The 19,406-nt window shown below is 64.0% G+C and overlaps 1 protein-coding gene across 9 annotated transcripts in view; it reads right to left on the reverse strand.

The window, feature by feature from the left end:
* Positions 1 to 19,406, reverse strand: part of FBRSL1 (fibrosin like 1) — a 79,046-nt gene that overhangs the window by 37,824 nt on the left and 21,816 nt on the right. For all 9 annotated transcript variants that reach the window (XR_006293819.1, XM_043557246.1, XM_043557245.1 and 6 more), the window contains exons 3-4: positions 10,566 to 10,670; positions 8,531 to 8,566 (exon numbers count right to left, since the gene is read on the reverse strand). Coding sequence is in view for 8 of the 9 variants with exons in the window: in XM_043557246.1 (XP_043413181.1) it covers positions 8,531 to 8,566; positions 10,566 to 10,670 (141 nt within the window). In the remaining variant the exon portion in view is untranslated. The remainder of the gene's footprint in view (positions 1 to 8,530; positions 8,567 to 10,565; positions 10,671 to 19,406) is intronic.

Consider the following 19,406-nt stretch of genomic DNA (forward strand, 5'->3'; position numbering starts at 1 on the left):
TAACGAGCCCGTGTCAGAGGAGAATAAAAGATGGGCCGCAGCCCCGCCGCACACGGCTGACCTTTCGCGGCGTCGACTGTATTAATATATTCTCGTGTTGTCAGACTCAAAGCGCTAACTGCCTCATGAATTATTTATCAACACAAAAAGTCTCAACCAGAACAGCGTTAACATTAATTCCTAACCTCCTGTGCCCTCGCAGCCCCGCGTGTCCCACATAATTGAATCTCCCAGAGGCCCGGCCTGTCGCCCTCCCTCCAGCCACGGCTCCCGCGTGTGTGGCCGCCGCCCGGAGGCGTCCTTGTGGGCCTGTGCAGAGAGTCTGTGTCCAGCCTCTGGGGGCAGGGCTGGGGCCTGGTCACGGGGCGGACGGGAGTCCCGGGACTCGGCACCAAACTGCCCCGGGGCAGTTACGCGCTCAGTGGCTCCGAGCAGGGTCCCGGGCAGAAGGCGGACCCTCCCGGGCATCCGCCTGGAGGCCGGACGCAGGAACGGGGAACCGAAGCGCAGGGCCTGGCAGAGGCGGGAAGCCACGGTGACCTACAGCTGAAGGGAGGGCAGGGGCTGCCCGCACCCCAGGCCAGGCGGGCAGGGAGTGTACCAGCCTCCCTGCCCCTCTGAGGTGTCCCGCGTGCTGGGCGGGGGGGGGGGGGGGGCGACGTAGACAGGGCACAGGCACGGGGGCTGCAATGGCCCCCACAAGCCTTCCTGGAGTCCACACCATGTGTAGTCCCAGCCAAGAGGACACTGCAGAGTGACCTTAGTGTCCGAGGCTCACACTCCCCCAGCCAAATGTCCCCAAGTGGCCCGAGTGGGTGCCCTGGAGTCCACAAGGCAGCGAGGGGACAGCTGGAACATGTGTGGCCCGTGGTGGGGCCTTCCCTACAGAGAGCAGGTAGGAAGATAGACTCTGCGAGGCCGGGAGTTTTTGGGGACGGGGTGCGGGGGACACACGGGATGGCTTCTCCTGGCAGTCCCTGCAAACTGACCGGGGCAGGCCCCAATCCGTGGCCCACCCGTGTGCCAGACCCCCACCTGCCCAGTTAGGGGCGTTCTCTCAGCTGCTCCCCGAGGCCGGAGGGCTGGGCACCTGCCCTCAGGCGCTCCCCCTGTAGTGGGATGAAGCCTCTTTTATGCGCCTGTTGCTAGTTTGAAATATGACAATGGGGGAGGAAGTTTTAAAGACGGTTGGAAAACGTCACAGAGACAAGCCAGTTTCTCACAAACGTACGCTCTCCTGACACTAAACCCGGCCCTTGCTCTGACAGAAGCACGAGGGCCGTGACACAACTGTGTGACCCCCGAGGCACAGACAGCTGTGCTCAGGGTTCCAGGCCCCCAGCTGGAGGGCCCTGATGCCTCCCAGAACCCAGTCCCCTCTTGCCGACAGCGCCCCACCCCTCATGGAGCCATCTGCCCAGAGAACTGCCAACGGGCTGCACGTGTTTGGGCTGCTGGGACAAGCCTTGCCTGAAGCTGGCATCCCTTTTGGCCCCATGAGCCGGCTAGGCCCCCTCAGCTTCCACGTGGCCCTTTCCTTCTAGCTCTCTGTCCGGACCTTGACCTTGCCCCCCGCCTGGCACCCCGTGCTTGCCCCTCTCTGAGTGAGGGTCTCCTACCGGTGGCCAACACTGTGTGAAAGCACCTGTCGGGTCTGCTTTCTCCTGCCGTCTGCCCAGAAGGGCAGGCACCAGAGATCCGCCCTGTTTGCACCCTCGGTGCGGGGGAGCTCCCGGGGCCACCGTCACGGACGCGCAGAGCTCCAGAACCGTGTGCACTCGGAGATGGCACAGGAACAGCAAACACTTTCACTCTGTCTCTGTGGCCCTGTAGGGCTACCGCCCTGGCCCTCTTCCAGAGAACACTGAGGCCCCCAGCCCCAGGGCAGCGTCACGCTCCTCCCCTGCAGTGCAGACCCTGGCCTGACCTTACCCAGCTGGCCCTTCCCTCTAGGACAGGGCTCTGTGGCGCTGTGGAGCGCGGGGAGGAATGCGAGCAGGGGCCGTCCCTGTCCCCCATCCCGGCGCGCAGGAGCCACACGTGACCCTTGCAGGCAGCTCTGGCGCGGCCCCAGCAGGACGGCAGGTGCTGATGGCAGGTGCTGCCCACGGCACCAGGTCCCAGGGCTGGGGGCGGAGGCGCTCATGGCCGTCCTGGGCTGTGCTGCCCTGACCCGACGGTGACCGACCAGCTCAGCACACACGCAGCACTGCTCTGTGAGTGGGGGTGGCAGGCAGAACACTGGCGGTGGTGGGGGTGGACCCTCCAGGGGGACTGTTCCTTCCCACCTCCAGCATCTGGCAGGACAAAGGAGTGGGGGTGGGAAGTTTCTCTGTCCAGCAGGGTGAGTCCCCAGAAACCCGGGAAGGGGAGGGCATGCGACCCTGGTGTGCCTGGGGCACACCCTGCCCTGGCTAGGCTGACCTCACCTGGGACAGCAGAGCAAGGGGACCAGGCCCAGGCTACCTGCAGAAAATGGCCACAGAGAGACGAGGTACAGAAATGTGCCCACGTGACTGTCCAGGCAGGTAGAACCTGTCAGACACACACAGTTACCTTCAGAACCTGCTCGTACAAGATAAAGTCAGAGATTGAGGACCCTCCCCCCTACCCGGGCACCCCTCCCCCTCTACCCCGGCACCCCCTCCGCCTGTATCTTTCCTAAGACCATTCGCCAGCAACTAAAGTACTGGGTAGGTCGCCTGTTCATCATTTCATCCTCTGTCCTGTCCTTGCCCTACCTGGGAGTGCACAGCACGTCACTGCCCTGCCCCCTTCCAGGAACATCCTGCTACCTGGCTCCGGGAGTGGGGCCTGCAGCCCTGGGGCACAGGAAGGGAGCTCCGGAGCAGAGGCCCCTAAGGCCTCCCGGTGCCCCATCCACAGACTGCACAGCAATAAAGGGCCAGCCTGGCTGTTCTGGGTCAAACCCTCAGCAGCTTCCACATCAGGGTCGGCTTCCCTGGGAACACAATCTTGGAGGTACCCTAGGGCCACGTTCGGAATCTCACGACCAGCCTGAGAAGGTGGCCCTGCCCAGCTGGGGCTGATACCCCCTGACCCAGCCGGGCTGAAGCGCTGGGTGACAGGCGCCCGGGACACAGGGGCTCTTCACCCACCCATAGGGAGGGGCCTCCGTGTTCTACCAGCTGGACACACGTGGGCTACGGCTGCACCCAGGGCCCTAGGCGGTGGGCTGAGTGAATGAAGGGTGGGTAGACAGTGGATCCTCTGAAAAGAGTCACCAGGCACTGGCTGGGGCTGTGTCACAGGGAAGGACACTGTGCTCAGTGCACACCCCCACCGTCCCCGCCGTCCCCCGAGCAGCGACTCAAGGACTGCCCTGTGCTCAGAGGTCGTTAGGAGAATGCAGCTCCCTGACTCCAGGGACAGGCTGACTGGTTTTTATTGCTTTTGTACAAATTACGGCCGCTCAGAAGTGGCCCAAGGAGCAGGGTAATGGATGTCGTAAACCTGCCTCGTAAAGACACAGCCCACGCTGTTCGGGGGCGGCCACTCCTGAGGAGCAAGCAGGTCTCAGGACGGCTTGGGACACCCCGGGCACCTCTCCGCCAGCTCCCCCAAAGAGGACAGCTGGCCGGGGTTCCGCTGCACGTGTCCACCCACCCTCCAGCCATCTGACACCTCACTGGGACCCGGGTCCACCCCATCTCATGCTACACCCCACCTTTAACCACAGATGGCCCTGGCTCGAGGAGGCAGAGCCGGCAAGCGGCCTGCATGCACCCGTCAGTTACCTTGAGCTCTGTCCCTGGTCCCCGGGGGGGGCCACCTGCTTAGCCCCAGCAAGCACAGGGCCCACCTGGACTCAGCACCCGGAAGGCACGACGGAGGGCGGGACACCACGCACAGAGCCAGGAGCTACCACCACTGTCCCGGGAGGAAGTGGTGGCCCAAGGCCACAGGGGGACCCCACGCGTGTGCTGAATCACACACACGTGGCCCTCCGTGTGGCCCTGCTGCTGTTTTGGCCGGAGCTCGGGTCAGCCTCATTCACAGCCACACAGGGCCCGGCACGCTGCAGGCACTTGTAGACGGCGGCCGCAGGCGCTAGCTGCCTCGTGCACGCACACGCCTGTCTTTGCCGGCACAGATCTGCTGCGCCCCCGCCCCCCGGGGAAGGAGAGGCCGGGTCGGAAAGGGTGAGGGGTGCGTGTGCCCATCAGCCTGTGTCCGCTCACAAAGCGTGGGCACCCTCCTGCCGAGGAAGAGGGCCTCGGTCCTGCCCCTTGAGTCCAAGTGGCTCTCTGGTGACGAGAGAGGGTGTGGAAGCCACCTGCCTCCTCCCAGCTCTCGCTAAGGCGCCCTAATGCTGTGAGGAGGCCGAACCGGCCCACGCAGGGGCCACACAGGGAAGCCCACAGCGGGGGAGCGGAGGCCCAGGCAAGGGAGTGGTCTTTCCACACTGAGCCCCTCCGGGCTTCCTCAGCAACTGACGGGCACCGGCCCGGCACCAGCTGGGGCCCTGCCAGGTGCTCTCAGGTCTGCCCGGCTGCCCAGGCACTGAGGTGAAGGGGACAGCCTGGGGCACAGCCCAGTCCGAGGCAGCCTCCCCCCACGGCCCGGCCCGTGGCAGGAGGTGCTGAGACTGGCGGTCCGTAGCCCAACCAAAGTCTTACAGTCAGTTTCCAGAAATCCCCCCAAGGCGATCAGGCCAAGCGGCTCGTTCCATTCCACCCTGCGTGAGGGGCTACTGCCCTGGCAGGTCTAGCAGGTGGGGCGCTACTCAACCCAGATGAGCCTACTCAACCCAGATGAGCCAGCTCTCCCACACACACCCCTCCCCTCCCGGCTGCCTGGCCTGGCAGACACCCCTTCTCCCCATCCTGCCCGGAGTCCAATTAGAGCCTCGCCTGGACCCTCCTGCAGGTGGGGACCCCTCCCGCAGCAGCTGCCGCCCCGCGCCTCTTCACACACGGAGGTGGGCCCCTCCCACGGCAGGGCCGTGGCCCCGGGGGCTCCCGGTGTCACTGGCGTGGTGCAGACGCCTCCCCTGCCGCACCACGTTCACCTTCCTACCGCCTTCGCACCGCTGCGCTCACCGCCTCCACCTGGGAGTGGTACTTATCTGCTCTATTCACTGTCTTCTCCGCGGCACCGTGAGGCCCGCGGGGCAGGGACATTGGCCATTCGGTTCCTTCCCAGCACCAGTGACGGGTGCAGAACAGACTATAAGCGCTCGTCGAGGGGGGACAACGCGCAAGCACCTTGTGGGCCAGGAGAATCGCCCCAGCCCGAGCCCGAACCGAGGGCGAGGGCGGAACAGGCTTGCGAGCCCCAGCGGGCGGGGGGCGGGGCCGGCGAGCGAGGGGCGGGACAAGGTGCCGGGAAGGCGGCTCCCTCTTGATGGTGACAGACCAGAGCAGGCCTGGCCCGCCAGCTGGCCAGCTGCGCTCCGCGTCTCGGCTGGGCCCCTCAGTGGGTACCTGGGGGGGCTCTCTGACCCCCCGCGCCTCAGTGTCCTCACCTGGAGGTTGGGGGGGGGGTCATCGCCATGGCAACAATGTCCACCACGGAGAGACCTGAGACCTGCTTGGCTGATGGCCTCACCTGTTGGGGCTCTGCCAGGCCCCCCATACCTCTGTGAGCACAGACCCCTTCCAGAACATTCTGAGCACCGACCACCACACTCACTCGGGAGGCAGAGGGCAGGGCCGGCCTCCCGGCCTCAGTAGCCATCTGGACCCTCGCTTCTCTCTAATAAAGGAAACCCCAAGTCCCTGCTGGGGAGGGAGATGGGTCATCATGCTCTCAGTTGCAAGCAGCCAAATTGAGAGAATTCCTTTCCAACTAATTTCACGGCACTAGCATCTGATGGTGAGCCGGGGAGGCTGCACCAAGCTTTCGGGACAGGAGCTGTTGAGGATGGGCAATAATTGGGGATTCACTGGGGGAAGAACCTCACAGAATTAAGCCCCTTTAAGTGCAGTCTATAAGCACCTAGTGCAAGGACGCTGTCAGGGACGGGCAAAGACGGGCACGAGCCCTGCTGAGGCCCCAACTGCAGACACACCCGAGCGGCAGGGGCCACGGGTCACACACAGGCACGTGTGGCCCACCTGCAGCCAGCCACACACAAATGGGACGCATCTGTGCCACACCTGGCACTTACACACGGCTCACGGAGAAACACGAGACACCTCTAGGTGCTGGTGTGCACAGCCCCACCACAGCCACACGGAGAGACCACCTGCCAGACACATGTCAACACACAGGGGGACGTGGCACACACCCTCCTCTCACCGAGAGCCACACGGAGCTGCACACAAGGCAAGGGCACGCAGCACCCACACGACCTACCCACTGAAACGCCACGCACACGCCCGCACACGCACATGCTCAAGGGTCCAGGGTCGTCCCATGACACACACACCCTCACACGTATGCGCTCAAGTGCCCAGGGTCCCATGATGCACACACACAAGCTCAAGAGTCTAGGGTCCCATGGCACACACCCGCACACGCACACGTGTCCAGGGGTCCCATGATGCTCATGCCCACACACGCACACACTCAAGTGTCCAGGGTCCCATGATGCACACACCCGCACACGCACACGCCTAAGTGTCCAGGCTCCCATGGTGATGCCCAGATCCAGAGGCAGGGCTGCAACCCCTCTGCCCAGTCCAGCTGGCCCAGCCCTCACACCCCTGGCGGGCACTGCCAGCACCACAGACAGCCCTGAGGGCCCGAGGCATGCAGAGATCTGGGTGCTGAACTCACTGTGTTTTCCAGGCCTGGGCCTGGCCACCCACCCGCCCCACTCTGCCTGCTCCTACTGGACGAGGGTCACCTGGGTCAGTTCCGGCTCCCCGGGGCCAGACACACCTCTGCTTCGGGGAGGGTGGGGCCGACCACCCACACCCTGCAGGGCCCACAGGCACGTGCCAGGGACCAGCACACACACCCACTCACACCAGGGCCTAGTGCACACATCTGCACGTGCCAGGGCCTGGCGTGCACACATAGGAACCCCCACGGCCCCAGCAGCAGGCGGAGCCTGTCCCTGCCGCCACCTGTCACTCCCGTGCAACAGCCGTGCGGGGTTAAGTTGCAAGCAGCTGGCACCTTAATTATGGGTTCTTCTCCAGGAAACATTCAAAAAAGCTCTTTGGGGAGAAGACCGTGAATGACGCACGCAATCTGGGAGCAGAAGGGCTGTCCAGTGGCTTGGCAAGGAAGCTCAGGGCAGAGAGACCCCAGCAGCCCAGGGGGACTTGGACACAGAAGGAGGCTCCAAATGGGGCATCCCTGGGCCTGGCCTCTCTAGGGGGCCCTCGGGGACCAGCCCACATCCCTCACCTCACCTGCTGGTGGGGGTTCTGGCCCCTCACTCTCTCTGATCCCGACCACAGCACGTTACTGCCAGCTGCCCCCATACCACAGGCCCACTGGCCCTGTCCCTCACCGGAGCCCAGTGCCTGCACAGCTCCTGGTCAGAGGCTGCATGCTCAGCGTGGTCACCTCTGAGAGTGGCTGGGACATGGGGACTGTCCAGGCCCGTGGGAGGAGGAGGCTGTCACCCGTGGCTGTGACTGGGGGCAAGGGAGTCACGGCTGCCTGAGGAGCGCAGGGTTCCCCCAGAGAGACGCCCCTCTGGCGTCTGGATGCGACCACCACCCAGAAGCGTACGGCCCTCATGGGCAAAGCTGGAAAGCACCACACCTGATCCGGGTTGGAACCCGAAGGCACAGCCGCCCGGGCGGCAGACCCTGAGTTGGATGGCCGGGGGTCAAGGGAGGGCCAGGGGTGCGGGGTGGCCCTGCCACACAGCGAGTCAGCGGGTTGATGACACCCTATAAAAAGCCGCTGTGATTTATGTAACCAGCCCAGCAGGCCCTGGAACTCTGGAACTCGCAGTAAATCAGGGGCTGCGGAGATGAGGCGGGCGGAGCCCCGGCCCCGCCCTCCAGTGAGCCCAAATGGCCGTAAATCTGCAGAAATGGCTTTTACGGAGCTCTGGGTTTTATGGTGTCATTAACGTTCCTCCTGACACTTAAGGGGAAATGAAATGAAGTCGTGAGGACCGGGCAGGGGCTGCTCCCCTGGACCAGGGGCAGAGTAGGGGTCCCCACACAGCTGGAGCCATTCGGCAAGGCCAGCCCCTCCTGCCCTTGGCCCTGAGCAGAGCTAAGGCCAGAGGGCTGCCTGCCAGCACGGCTGTGGTGCCGGGAGTCGTGTCCCCGGGGGAGGGGGGAGCAGTCACTCAGGCCCCAGGGCCCTTCACTCCAACTGCTTCCTGGCAGGCCTCCAGAGGCAGGGTCTCCCCCGCCCCTACTCCCTGAGGAGGTCTCTCCAGGGCAGGGCCCTGAGCGGGCGTGATGTTCCCTCCCCATCTTGGCGGCTCTGGCCCCACCCCAGCCCGGTACCAAGTTACCCCCAGCCCCGCTGCAGGGCCAGGACCATCCTGACATCTCTTCAGCCCCGGGGGAAGCATTCGGGACAGTCGGGGCTCCAGGGAGATGTGGCATGCAGGGCACAGACGGCAGAGGAGAGGCGACGGACTTACCGAGTAGCCCCGGCCGGAGACCGCCTGTGCAGAGCTCTGTGCGGAAGGAAGGACAGTCAGTGAGAGGGTCAGGGCCCCAGAACCGCTGCCCACCCCCCACCCCCCAGGACCACTCCCTCTACCCAGGACCTGAGCCTTCGGAGCCCCCATCCATGGGTGCAGATGCTGTGACTCCAAGCTGCAGGGGAGGGTAGAGCAGAGCATCACGGAGCCCCAGGAGCCTGGTGCTGTGCCTGAGCACCGAACTCTCCTCAGGAGACTCGGATTCCCCGCGTGCCCTCAGTGATGGGCTCCGCCCTCCGGCACATGTCCAAGAGGCCCCCCACCCCCTCTCACAGCTTGTAGCCTTGGGAATGCGGGGAGGCAGGCCCCTCCTGGGGCCCAGTCTGCAGCCCGACGACCCCGTGTCCAGGCTGGCCTGGTCCTTACCACCCCCAGCCTCCCAGGGTCCTGGCAAGGGAGCTGGACCGGTAGCCTCGGGGTCAGGGAAGTGAGAGTTCAGGACCAGCTGTGCCTGGAGGCCAGGGGCCACGCAGTGACATCCCCGAGGGTGACCCCAACAGCACATGACGGAGCGTGGGGCAGCCGCGTGGGGAGGCGCGTTCCAGGAGTACACAGGCTGGCAGGATGGGGGACAGGGCACAGGAGGGGGCGGGCCGGGGGGACGTGGGGTAGGTGTAGCGCGTGCGCGAGGGGCGCGTGCGCGAGGGGCGCGTGCGCGAGGGGCGCGTGCGCGAGGGGCGCGTGCGCGAGGGGCGCGTGCGCGGCAGGCCAGGCAGGCTGGCTGGAACCCGCACACCAGGGTCCAGAGCGCGCTGCGGGGGACGGGGGACGGGGGACGGGGGGACGGGGAGGGGGGGGACCTGACTGCAGATTCCTCGGGGAGGGTGGGTGAACACGGGGGAAGCGAGGTCCCCTCCTAGTGCAGCCCAGCCTGCACCGCTTTGCACAAAGCAGCCTCGGCTGGGGCTCTGGGACCCTTCCTAGCCCCGGCAGGCCCTTGCCAGGTCCTGGGGGAGGGCCACCCCCAAGCCCCGCTAACGGGGGCGGGGGCGGGCGGGGTGCTGTTGACTGCCCTGGAGCCTGTGCCCTCAGGGCCGCCCCTACTGTGCTCAGAATTCGTCTTCACTGGTCCCGCCAGCAATTAGAGTCCAAAGTAGGGCAGCCCTGGGCCCCAGACAATTACCAGCCTATTTTCCCATCTTGTGGCGACAAGCTTCTCAGAGCTGGGCAATTAGGCCCTCCTCCAGGCCTCCCCCTGCTGGCCGCGCCCCCCCACCCCGCCCCTTTTGAGATGATAATGAGAGAGGCGAACTCCATTCAGTCACCCAGAAACCAGGCCCTGGCCGCCCCGCATCTGCAGCTGAGGGTCCAGGAAGACAAAGGCCTCTGGGAGGGGGAGGGGCTTCCTCCCGGGACCCCCACCCCCCTGTCCCCATCCCAGTTCCTGCTGTGCCCACCCACCCCCTCCTCCAGGTGGCTGTGGCCAGGGAGCCAGGGAGACCCAGGAGGGTGCCCAGACCCCTACTGCCTGCCAAGTCCCAAGTGCAATCTCTGCGTGTGGCCAGGGTCGCCCCCATACTATGCCTGAGGCCTGGGGACCTGTCCTCTGGGACACCGTCTGTCCCCCAGATCAGGTACTGAGTGTGCCTCCGCGGGGCACCATGCTCCCAGGGGGCCCGAGGCTGCCTCAGCACCAGAAGCATCTCCCACTGCTGTCCCCCCACAGACCCGCCTCCCTGCCCACCGCCTGCCCAGCAGCACCCGCGGGAGAGGGCGGCCCCGCGGAAGAGGGGCCTCCCCTGCGGCTCCTGCTGGGGCCTAATCGGCGTTCCTCATTTAAACCCCTCCTAGTGGGGAAGTCCTAATTAGTGAGAAATCACGTTTTAATGAAGGCAAAATGCTAATTGCAAAGGCAAAGCCCTCTCGTGAGCCTCTCGGGGTCCTAAGCACGCAGCCTGCAGCGTCTGCTGAAGGTGGGGGGCACCCGAGAGACTCGGGAGCGAGCGGCTGAGCAAGTGGCTGGGGCACTCACGTCACTGAGCTGGTCCCGAGAACTGCTCCTCCGGGAGCTGGTGGCTTCGTGGAAGCTGTCATCCCCACTGTGGCGGTCGCCCCCTCTGGACGCTGTGGCCTTCATCTGGGGACAGGGAGAGGCAGGCTCAGCAAACACAGACCCACCCTCTGCCTGTGGGCTCCTCACCCCTGTCCTGCCCTGCTCACCCACACAGGGTCCCTGGCCACCACCCAGGGTGAGGGCAGCGGGGACAGAGCTAACCATTTACTACTCAGAATGGAGAGAAACACCCAGAAGAGCAAGCGCCAGCCCCGTCCCCTTTCCCGGAAACCGCGGGCCATCCTGCCCCATCTCACTACACCAGGGAGCTGGTCACCGGGCCTCCAGGACAGGCCAGGGCAGCTCACCCACCCTCTCTGCGTCCGCGCCCACCACGGCGGTCCCAGGGCACCACCAGCTGGGTGTGTGCGGGCCACGCCCCACCCCGGACCCCGGCCGGGCCTAGACCTCCCTGCGCCTCAGGCAGACAGCACCCCGCAGCGGGACGGCTGCTTTGTCATACGCTGTCCCCCCCCTCCCCCGGCCTGTGGTGCTCAGCTCTCTGCTTCTCCCCCAGAAGCCCTGATGAGACGTTTGTGCCCACTTTACAGAGGACCGAACCAAGCCCCGAGAGGTTAAGGAGACCCGGAATTTTCGCTCCTATTTTTTTTTGCTTGGAAATAACGTCAAACCTCACAGAGCCGTGGCAATGAAGACATCGCAGCCCCGACCCTGACCTCCTACAGCCCCGAACCACCTGGCCCAGCTTTCCTGGGCTCCTGACTGCCCTCTCAGCCTCCCTGACTCGCCAGCTGGGGTCTGCCGTCCCACCACCTCCCTACCCCTCCAGCCTCCCGGTTCTGGAACATCCCGGCAGCCCTGTCCTCTGTGTCAGTGTGTGGGACACACGCTGACCGCACCTCGTCTGCGTGCCTGGTGTCTCCTTGGAGACTCAGCTGGTGGTTCACCATCCAGCCGACCCCTCCCCCTGGTGCTGTTCAAGACCCTGTGGGACAGTGTGGGGACGCCGCAGGGCATGTGAATGTCCTACCCTCCTCTTTGCCTCCAGGCCTCCCGGCCCAGTACCGGCGCCCTCCAGGAGCCCTCAGAACCCGCCTCACGACCAGGGTGAGGGGGCCCTGGCCAGGATCCAGAGCCTGCAGCCGGTCCTCTACAGCCGGCCCTCTCGTCTCAAGCACCCTCCAGCCTGGAGACCCCGACTGGGCCAAAGGTCAGGACGGGACCGCAAGGTGCACTGTCTATGCTCTGAAATATTCCTGAGTCCCAGGGAAGCTCCCTCAGGCCTGGGCCCCTCCTCCTGCAGACCCCACGCCAGGCTCAGCCTCTCTCAAGGCTTCTCCTCAGAGCCCTGGCTCCCCAGGGCCACCCCAGGTCCCACGATGGGGGTGCAGCCCCCCAAAGCCACAGGCCCCATGCTGTTGGCCAACAGAGCGTAAATGGCAAGATAGAACTAGTATCCACAAGCCACAGCCCGGGGCCCAGGCCCAGGGGAGGCCCAGCCTCGCCAGCAGCCTCCCACCCTCCTTCCCCGAGCCAGGCCAAGGGCAGGGTCCTAGCCCCACCCCAGGCATGAGCCCCCCCCCCCTCCCCTGCTCCATGCTGCTCAGCTGGGCAGTGGATGTACAGACCCTGGGCCAGAATGGCTTCTTCTGACTGTCGGCAAGCCTCAGTTTCCTCACCTGTGAAATGGGGAAGCCAACGGAGTCCCTCACACGTGCGGGGGAGGGTGGGGGTGGAGGGTGTGGGGGGTGGAGGAATCTGTCAGCCTGGGCCCAGGGCCAGCCCTGAGAAGCCACCAGGTGTCACTGTTGTCACCTGCAGGGCTCTAACTGCCCTGGACCCCAGGACAGACAGGGGACCCTCCTTTCTGCCTTGTTTGGGGGAGCCTCTCTAAGAACCCAAGAGCCATAGTCCAGTGCTTCTCAAAGTGGGGTCCCTGGGCCTGCAGCATCAGCAACACCTGGGAACTTGTCAGGAATGCAAATACACATTTCCAGGTCCCACCCCAGACTTACTGAATCTGAAATGCAAACCGTGTGCCATCAGGCCCTGTGGGAGACTCTGGTGTGGATCCAGCTGAGACTCATGGCCCTGATCATTAGTAATCACCCCCATGAGCCCGACACTCACTGCTGGGGGATAGCAGTTCAGGTTAGCTCAGGTCAGGGTCCCTGCCCCAGAAGAGAAGAGCTGAACCCTAAGACACTACAGGAACAGGAAAGGACCAACACAGGGCTGCCACGTACAGTTGTGAAGGCTGTTCACTGCACAAGTACAACTGGTTAGGGGAAAAGGGAAGGAGGGCCTATGTTACAACCCATACGCAGCTGAAATTTCAGGAAGGAGGATCCTGAATTCTACTTCATACACTCATACAGACTGTCTCGTCTCTCAGCTGGGCCCTAGAAAGGGTGCCTCAACCAGACTCCTCAGTGGTACCCTGCAGGAGGGGCAGGCTGGGTCTGTCACCCTTCCTCAGGTGGCCAGTTTTAGTTCTGAAAGCCCCATTTCCCAGAAAATCCTGCAAAACTGAGTCCTGCATCCTGGGAACCACCTCAATCCCAGACACAGTGGGATGGCTGGTCACCTACTTGTGTCCCCAGGTCAGGACCCCAAATAGCCCTAGCTGCAGTCTGACTGTCCTGTAGCCCTGTCTGCTTCCCTAGCTGCTCAGAAACACCACTGGCCAATCATGCTAGGGGGTCAGGGTTGGCACACCTCTGTTTCCAGCTGGAGCTGGAGAGATGAGATCAGAGTCCCTGGGCCTTCAAGTCCATGTCCAGGGCCAGTGGGTGCCCTGATTGCCCTGGGAGAGTAGGTGAGAGCCCCTGTGCCTGTGCCCACCACTGGGCCTTGTGGTCCATCCACTCATCCATCCATCCACCCATCAGCCCATCCCCCACCTAACCATCAATGCACCACCCATCTACCCATCCATTCTCCATTCACTCATCCATCCATCCATCCACCTATCCATCCGTCCATCCATCTGTCCGTCCGTCTGTCAATCCATCTGTCCATCCACCCATCTATCCATCTGTCCATCCACCCATCCATCCATCCACCCATCAGTCCATCCCCCATCTAGCCATCAATGCACCACCCATCTACCCATCCATTCTCCATTTATCCATCCATCCATCCATCCATCCACTCATCTGTCCACCCATCCATCCGTCCATCCGTCTGTCCATCCATCCATCCATCCATCCATCCATCCGTCCATCCGTCCGTCCGTCCATCCACCCGTCCATCCATCCGTCCGTCCATCCACCTATCCATCCATCCGTCCGTCCATCCATCTGTCCACCCATCCATCCATCGTCTATCCATTCATCCACCCGTCTGTCCATCCGTCCGTCCACCCATCCATCCACCCGTCCGTCTGTCCAACCATCCGTCCATCCACCCGCCCACCTACTCATCCATCCATCTACCCATTGATCCACTCATCCATCCACCCACCCACCCGATGCTTACTGGATGCCTAGGAGCTGGCTCTGTTCTGGGCAGTGAACACATCAGGCACACCCCCACCTCCTGAAGCCTACAAAGTAGAGGCTGGCACATGGCTGGCAAACAGCCACAAGTACCAAAACCACAGCATTTTGAAAAAGGACAGGGTAGCCGGGGAGGGGACACCTGTAAAGGCGTGGAGCTGAGTCAGAAGGCTGATAGGAAAACTATGGGACGGCACCTCCTGGGGGAGGGGAGAGCCCCGACACGGGGCACCCGCAGCTTCTGTGTATAAACACACCATGGCTGGCTCAGCTGCCAACAGTCTGGAAACTGGCTTGCAAATCTAACAGCCCGCTCCTACACGGTGGTGTGCCACCAGAGCGTGCCCTCGGACTGGTGGGGCTGGGACTCTGCCTTCAGGCTGAGGGATACGTAGAAATAAGGCACTGCCCTCAGCCTGGCAGGGCCAGGTCACGGCTCTCAGAAGGGTGGGGAGAGGACCATTCCCTGAAACTAGCATGTTTAGGTCACTGCCATCAGACTAGTGGGGTGAGGGACACTACTCTCAGACTGGGGCGTACCAGGGGCACCTGGGATCCTGAGCTTTCTGGCAGTAACAACAAGGCCGTGGCAACTCACCCTTCCAAGACACCTCCCAGGCTGCCACCCCATCTTGTGCCCTCCCAGCTGTGTGCCTCCCCTGACCTCTCCCCGATAGGGCCCCCCAGCCCGGGCTCCACTGCACATCCCAGGAGCGAGCGTCTGCCTCCTGGGCCGGATGCAGACAGGCAACATGTGGTTCCACTTGGCGATCAGGCCACAGGGGTGTGAGGGGTGAGGGGTGAGTGGCCAGTCCAGAGGGTGCTGCTGAGAAAGGGCCCAAGGAATAGGACCCAGCAGTGCCACCGGGGAAACAGCAGACTGCCCGTGGCTGGTGTGCCCCTCAGTCCCTGGACCTCACTGTCCCAGCTGCAAACCCACAGCTCTGCCCCGGAAGCCCCCTCCAGTGTCTCCAGGCCTGGTTGTCCCCCTGGGCCCCCTACCACTTGCTCGTCTCACCAGCAACAGGTGCCCAGTTCCCTGCGGCTCAGTGGGGCCCCCTGACCCCGCAGAACCTGCACCCACACCTCCCCTGCCATATAACCTGTGTTCCATTCAACGTGCCCACCCTCCAAGCTCCAGGGCCTAAACCCATGCCCAGCAGAGGCCTGTGCTCCCGGCCCAGTTCTTCGGTGAACGAGAAACTGCCAGGGAGCCCCGCCTTGGGGCAAGGTCACAGAGCAAGGCCAGCCCGGGGAGGGGCCCTTCATACAGACAGTGCAAGCACACTCGGTGCACGGGGTGGGAGCAGGCGAGCACTGGGGTGTGCGACTAAGCCCTTCCCCCCACTGACACACTGACACACACACACACACACACACACACACACACACACACGGCTGCCTCCACAGCCTCCACCCCCTCCCCCCCCCCCCCCACAGCCGCCGGCTCCACTGCTGTGCACCTAAAACAGCCCTCTCAGAACGTGAGAAACGAGTCATGGCTAAGCTTGGGTGTGTTCAGGCTGGTGTCCCCTGGAGGGTGGTCGTGGGGCCGGCCGAGACTCACAGGGGGAGTTCTTGGGGTTGCATGTGGGATCAGATGCAACCTGGTGCCTCCGCTGGCTATCACCTACTCGGGTGATAAGCTTGAGCCCTGCTTCTTCCAGAAATCCTTCCCAATACTCTGTCCGCTCCTGCATCAACCAGGCTGGGTGAGGGACCGTAAAGGCCCCAAGTGTCCCTCTGAAAGTGAAGCAGGACCACGGCTGCCCTGTCTGTCTCCCTGCATCATGCTGTGAGTGTTCAGTGGGAAAGGTTGTCCTCTGTCCCCGATGACCACGCCCGGGGTCCGGCGCAGGGAAGGGGGCTCGGGCAGTGCAAGTGTCCCCATGCCCAGTGCCAGGGAGCAGGCTGCCGTTGTCTGAGGCTGGTCACCCCTTCCGCTGTGCCAGGTTCTCCCACTGAGACTTGGGTGGGTAGATGGGTGGGTGATGGATGGGCCAACAGATGGACAGACGGGTAAGATGCACAACAGATTATAAGGGATGCTGCTGAGGCCAACTCCCAGGTGACGTGTGGCCAGGAGGCCCTGGGGGACACAAGCTGCCTGTGAGCCCCGTCTGTGCCTGGGCGTGGTCTCCCTTGCCAGAGGGACAAAATGGGCAGCCATGTCTGGCCCCCAGAATGTATCAGAGTGGGTTCAGGAGTGGTGCCCCCAAGCTGGAGTGGGGTTCTCTGGGCTCTTTTTGGCTGGGCCACTGAGCCACTCGGATGTCGTCCCCATCACCTGAAAGACTAAGGACTTGATTCAAGCCACCCAGAGCTTCCTGCACCTGCAGAAACCTCCTACCCATCCACTGCCCACTGGGGGCAGTACATCAGCTCGTGCCCTGAGCTGCTCACAACCCCCGGAGCCCCTCTGCAGGACAGCCGGGCACTTGGGCCCTCCCCGCGCGGGCTGGGAGAGGCTCCCTGATCCCTGCCCTACAGGGGCCCCTTCTCCCTTTGCGGGCAGACGCGTCGGCACATCGGAATCCCTCCGCCTGTTCCACACCTGTCTTCCCAACTGCAATGTAAGCTTCGTGAAGGTAGGGACCGTCTTCTGTCACGTTCACTGCTACCCCCGATCCACCCCCCCACACAGGGAGTGACAAGGGAGCTCACGCCGAATGCTGAGCCCTTCCCTCTGACGCAGGGCCAGGTGGGTCCGGGCGGGCCGGGTGCCTGCCACCCCGGGCCCCCCGTGTCCCCTCCTCTGAGCTCACAGGAGCCCAGGGCTTGCGGCAGCCCCGCCCCAGCCTGCTGCTCCTGGGGAGGGACCCGAGGGGGTCCAGCAAGGAGGCCACAGAAGCCTTCTGTAAGAAAACCAGGCCAGCCGCAAAGACAGACCCAGCACGCGGCAGGCGTACAGACTTGCTTGCCGTCTCGCGTGCACATGAGGCGCGTAGGGTTGCTGGCACCTCACCTTACACAGGAGGAAACGGGCCCAGAGGCAGGGGCAGGCGGGGCTGGGGGTTGAGAAGGGTGACGGGGGGGAGGGGAGCGCTGAGCCCCCGCCGAGGGGCCGCACCTGTGTGCTGACGTGCCAACGGCGGCACAGCCCAGCCTGGGGACCGCGAGCGCCGCTGAGCCGCAAGCCAGCTGTGGGAATGAGTCGGGTGGGAACAACTACTTCCCCGAGTAGGAATCAGCCGTTCCCATCGGCTCGGGACCCGGCGCTGCTCTGAGACTTCACTGAATTAAGGCTCCGCTCCCGACCACCCTGAGGAAGCAGTGTCCTTACCCCACCACACGGGCGAGGAGACCCGGGCACCGAGGGGCGGAGTCAGCTGCCCAGAGTGCCAAGGAGGCCCCTGCCAGGACGCCAGTCCCCTGGCATGCAGTACTGACGTGACACGGACATGGGGAACAGCACAGACGGCCCATGTGGGGCATCCAGAACCCGCCTCCCTGAGCGCCTGCCTCTGCCAGGCTCGGGGTCACAGGGCCTGGCTGTGAGCTGAGGACAGGCGCACCGGGCACGAGGGGCCTGGAGGGGCCTGGAGCGGCAGGGAGGGCTCGCAGGGTGGACAGTGCAGGAGCTGAATGTGGACGGCAGTCAGTCAGAAACTAGGCAAGTCGGGGGAGGAGGGTGACTCAGGTCACCAGGAGTAGAGGGAACCTTCCAGAACACTCTCGGCAGGGGAAGGACATGCTCAGATGGGCTGCAGACGGCAGGGCGACAGGAGCCCGGAAACCCAGCAGTTGCCACCGCCGCGGTCTTGCAGAGGAGGGTCAAGGTCAAGGACACAGACTCCAGGGACGGAGTTGCCTGGGCTCCAACCCCGGCTGCCTGCTGTCCTGTTCGTCCTGGGCGCGTTAGCTGCTGCTTCTGGGCTCTGGCCTCAGCATATTTGTCTGAGACGCGGGGACAGCAACACCCGCTACCTCCCAGGTGTGGCGAGCTACGTCAGCGGGTCAGGGGTGTTGGGCCTGGACGGCGGGGAGGCCAGCTTCTGTCAGGTGCCCAGGGGCCGTGGTGGCGGGCGGGGCGCGGTGACACCCGTGTTACGGACACGAGACCATTCAGCTCGTCGGCTTCGCCGTGGGTCCGCTGGGGAAGCCGTACGTTTCGGGAAGCGCGCACCTCCCCCCTGCTGGCGACTCCCTAGGATAAGCGGTCCCTGTGCGTCCCTGGCGCGTCGGGGTCTCCTGTCTCAGGCCCGATCCTGGATGAGTCTGGGGTTCTTCATTCCTCATCAGTCCAGATCGGGGTCACTTCGGTGGTGCTTCCGGCCTGGTCATTCTCTCTGTTGTTCCCTGCGTCACTCCCCTCCTCACACCCACCCTCTCGAGCTCCTCGTGGCCACCGGTCTCGGGCCCATCTCGTCCTCCAGCACAAGCACCGGGTCGCTCCGACACCGCTTAGTGCACGCTCCCCGGCTGATGACGCATCCTGACGGCCGTTCGCTTTGAATTATTTTCTAATGAAATCTCATCGACAGACATTCGGAAGGTAGAAGGACCGGCCTCGGGTGGGGGTGAGCGGCACAAGACGGCTCTCGCGCAGACGCCAGCTCACCCCTGGGACGGGGGGAGGTTCAGAGCTCGCGGGGAGGCTCTGGGCTGCCGCGCTCAGCCTTGCGGCCCAGTGCCGGGGATTCAAACCATGGGCTGGCTGAGCGTGAGCAATCCAGCAAGAGTCACGAGGGTGAGGAGAGAGACTCAGGGAGACAGGTCCCTGGGGACCCTCCCAGGCCAGGCCGCCCTCCACTCCCCCCAGGCCGGAAGCCGCACGGTTACGGAGCGTGTGAACGCACCCGTCTGACCCGCGGAGGTCTATACCGGCAAGACCCACACCCCCTTCCCGAGACTTGCTACAGAGAGAGAGAAACATCCCGCTGATAGTTTCGTTGATTGCACGTTGAAAAGATACCACTGAGAACACACCACGTTAAAATACGTTATTTAGATGGATTTTGTCCCTTCTCGAATTTTGACGTGGCCACCAGAGTGTTCACGGCTGCGTGGTCTGGCCAGGACCCCATCACGCCGGCAGGCTCCACCCGCAGGACCAGACTTGCCTTTGAACAAGGCCGGGGCCCCCTCAAGTGTTGGGGCCCCAACCCAGGCCTGGGGCAGGCTTCTTGCCGAATCCCCCCAGGCCAAGTGGGCGGCGGGACACGGACGCCACCTTCCTCAAGCTCCCTGGGTTCGGCAAGCTGCCCGGATGGGTGGTGGTCCCCACAGCCTCAGGCCAGGGCAGGGGCAGCCTGGATGCACGCCGGCCCCTTCTAACCCAGTGAGTGACTGAGCCACA

This window comes from Prionailurus bengalensis, chromosome D3 (assembly GCF_016509475.1).
Source record: "Prionailurus bengalensis isolate Pbe53 chromosome D3, Fcat_Pben_1.1_paternal_pri, whole genome shotgun sequence".
NCBI lineage: Eukaryota > Metazoa > Chordata > Mammalia > Carnivora > Felidae > Prionailurus > Prionailurus bengalensis.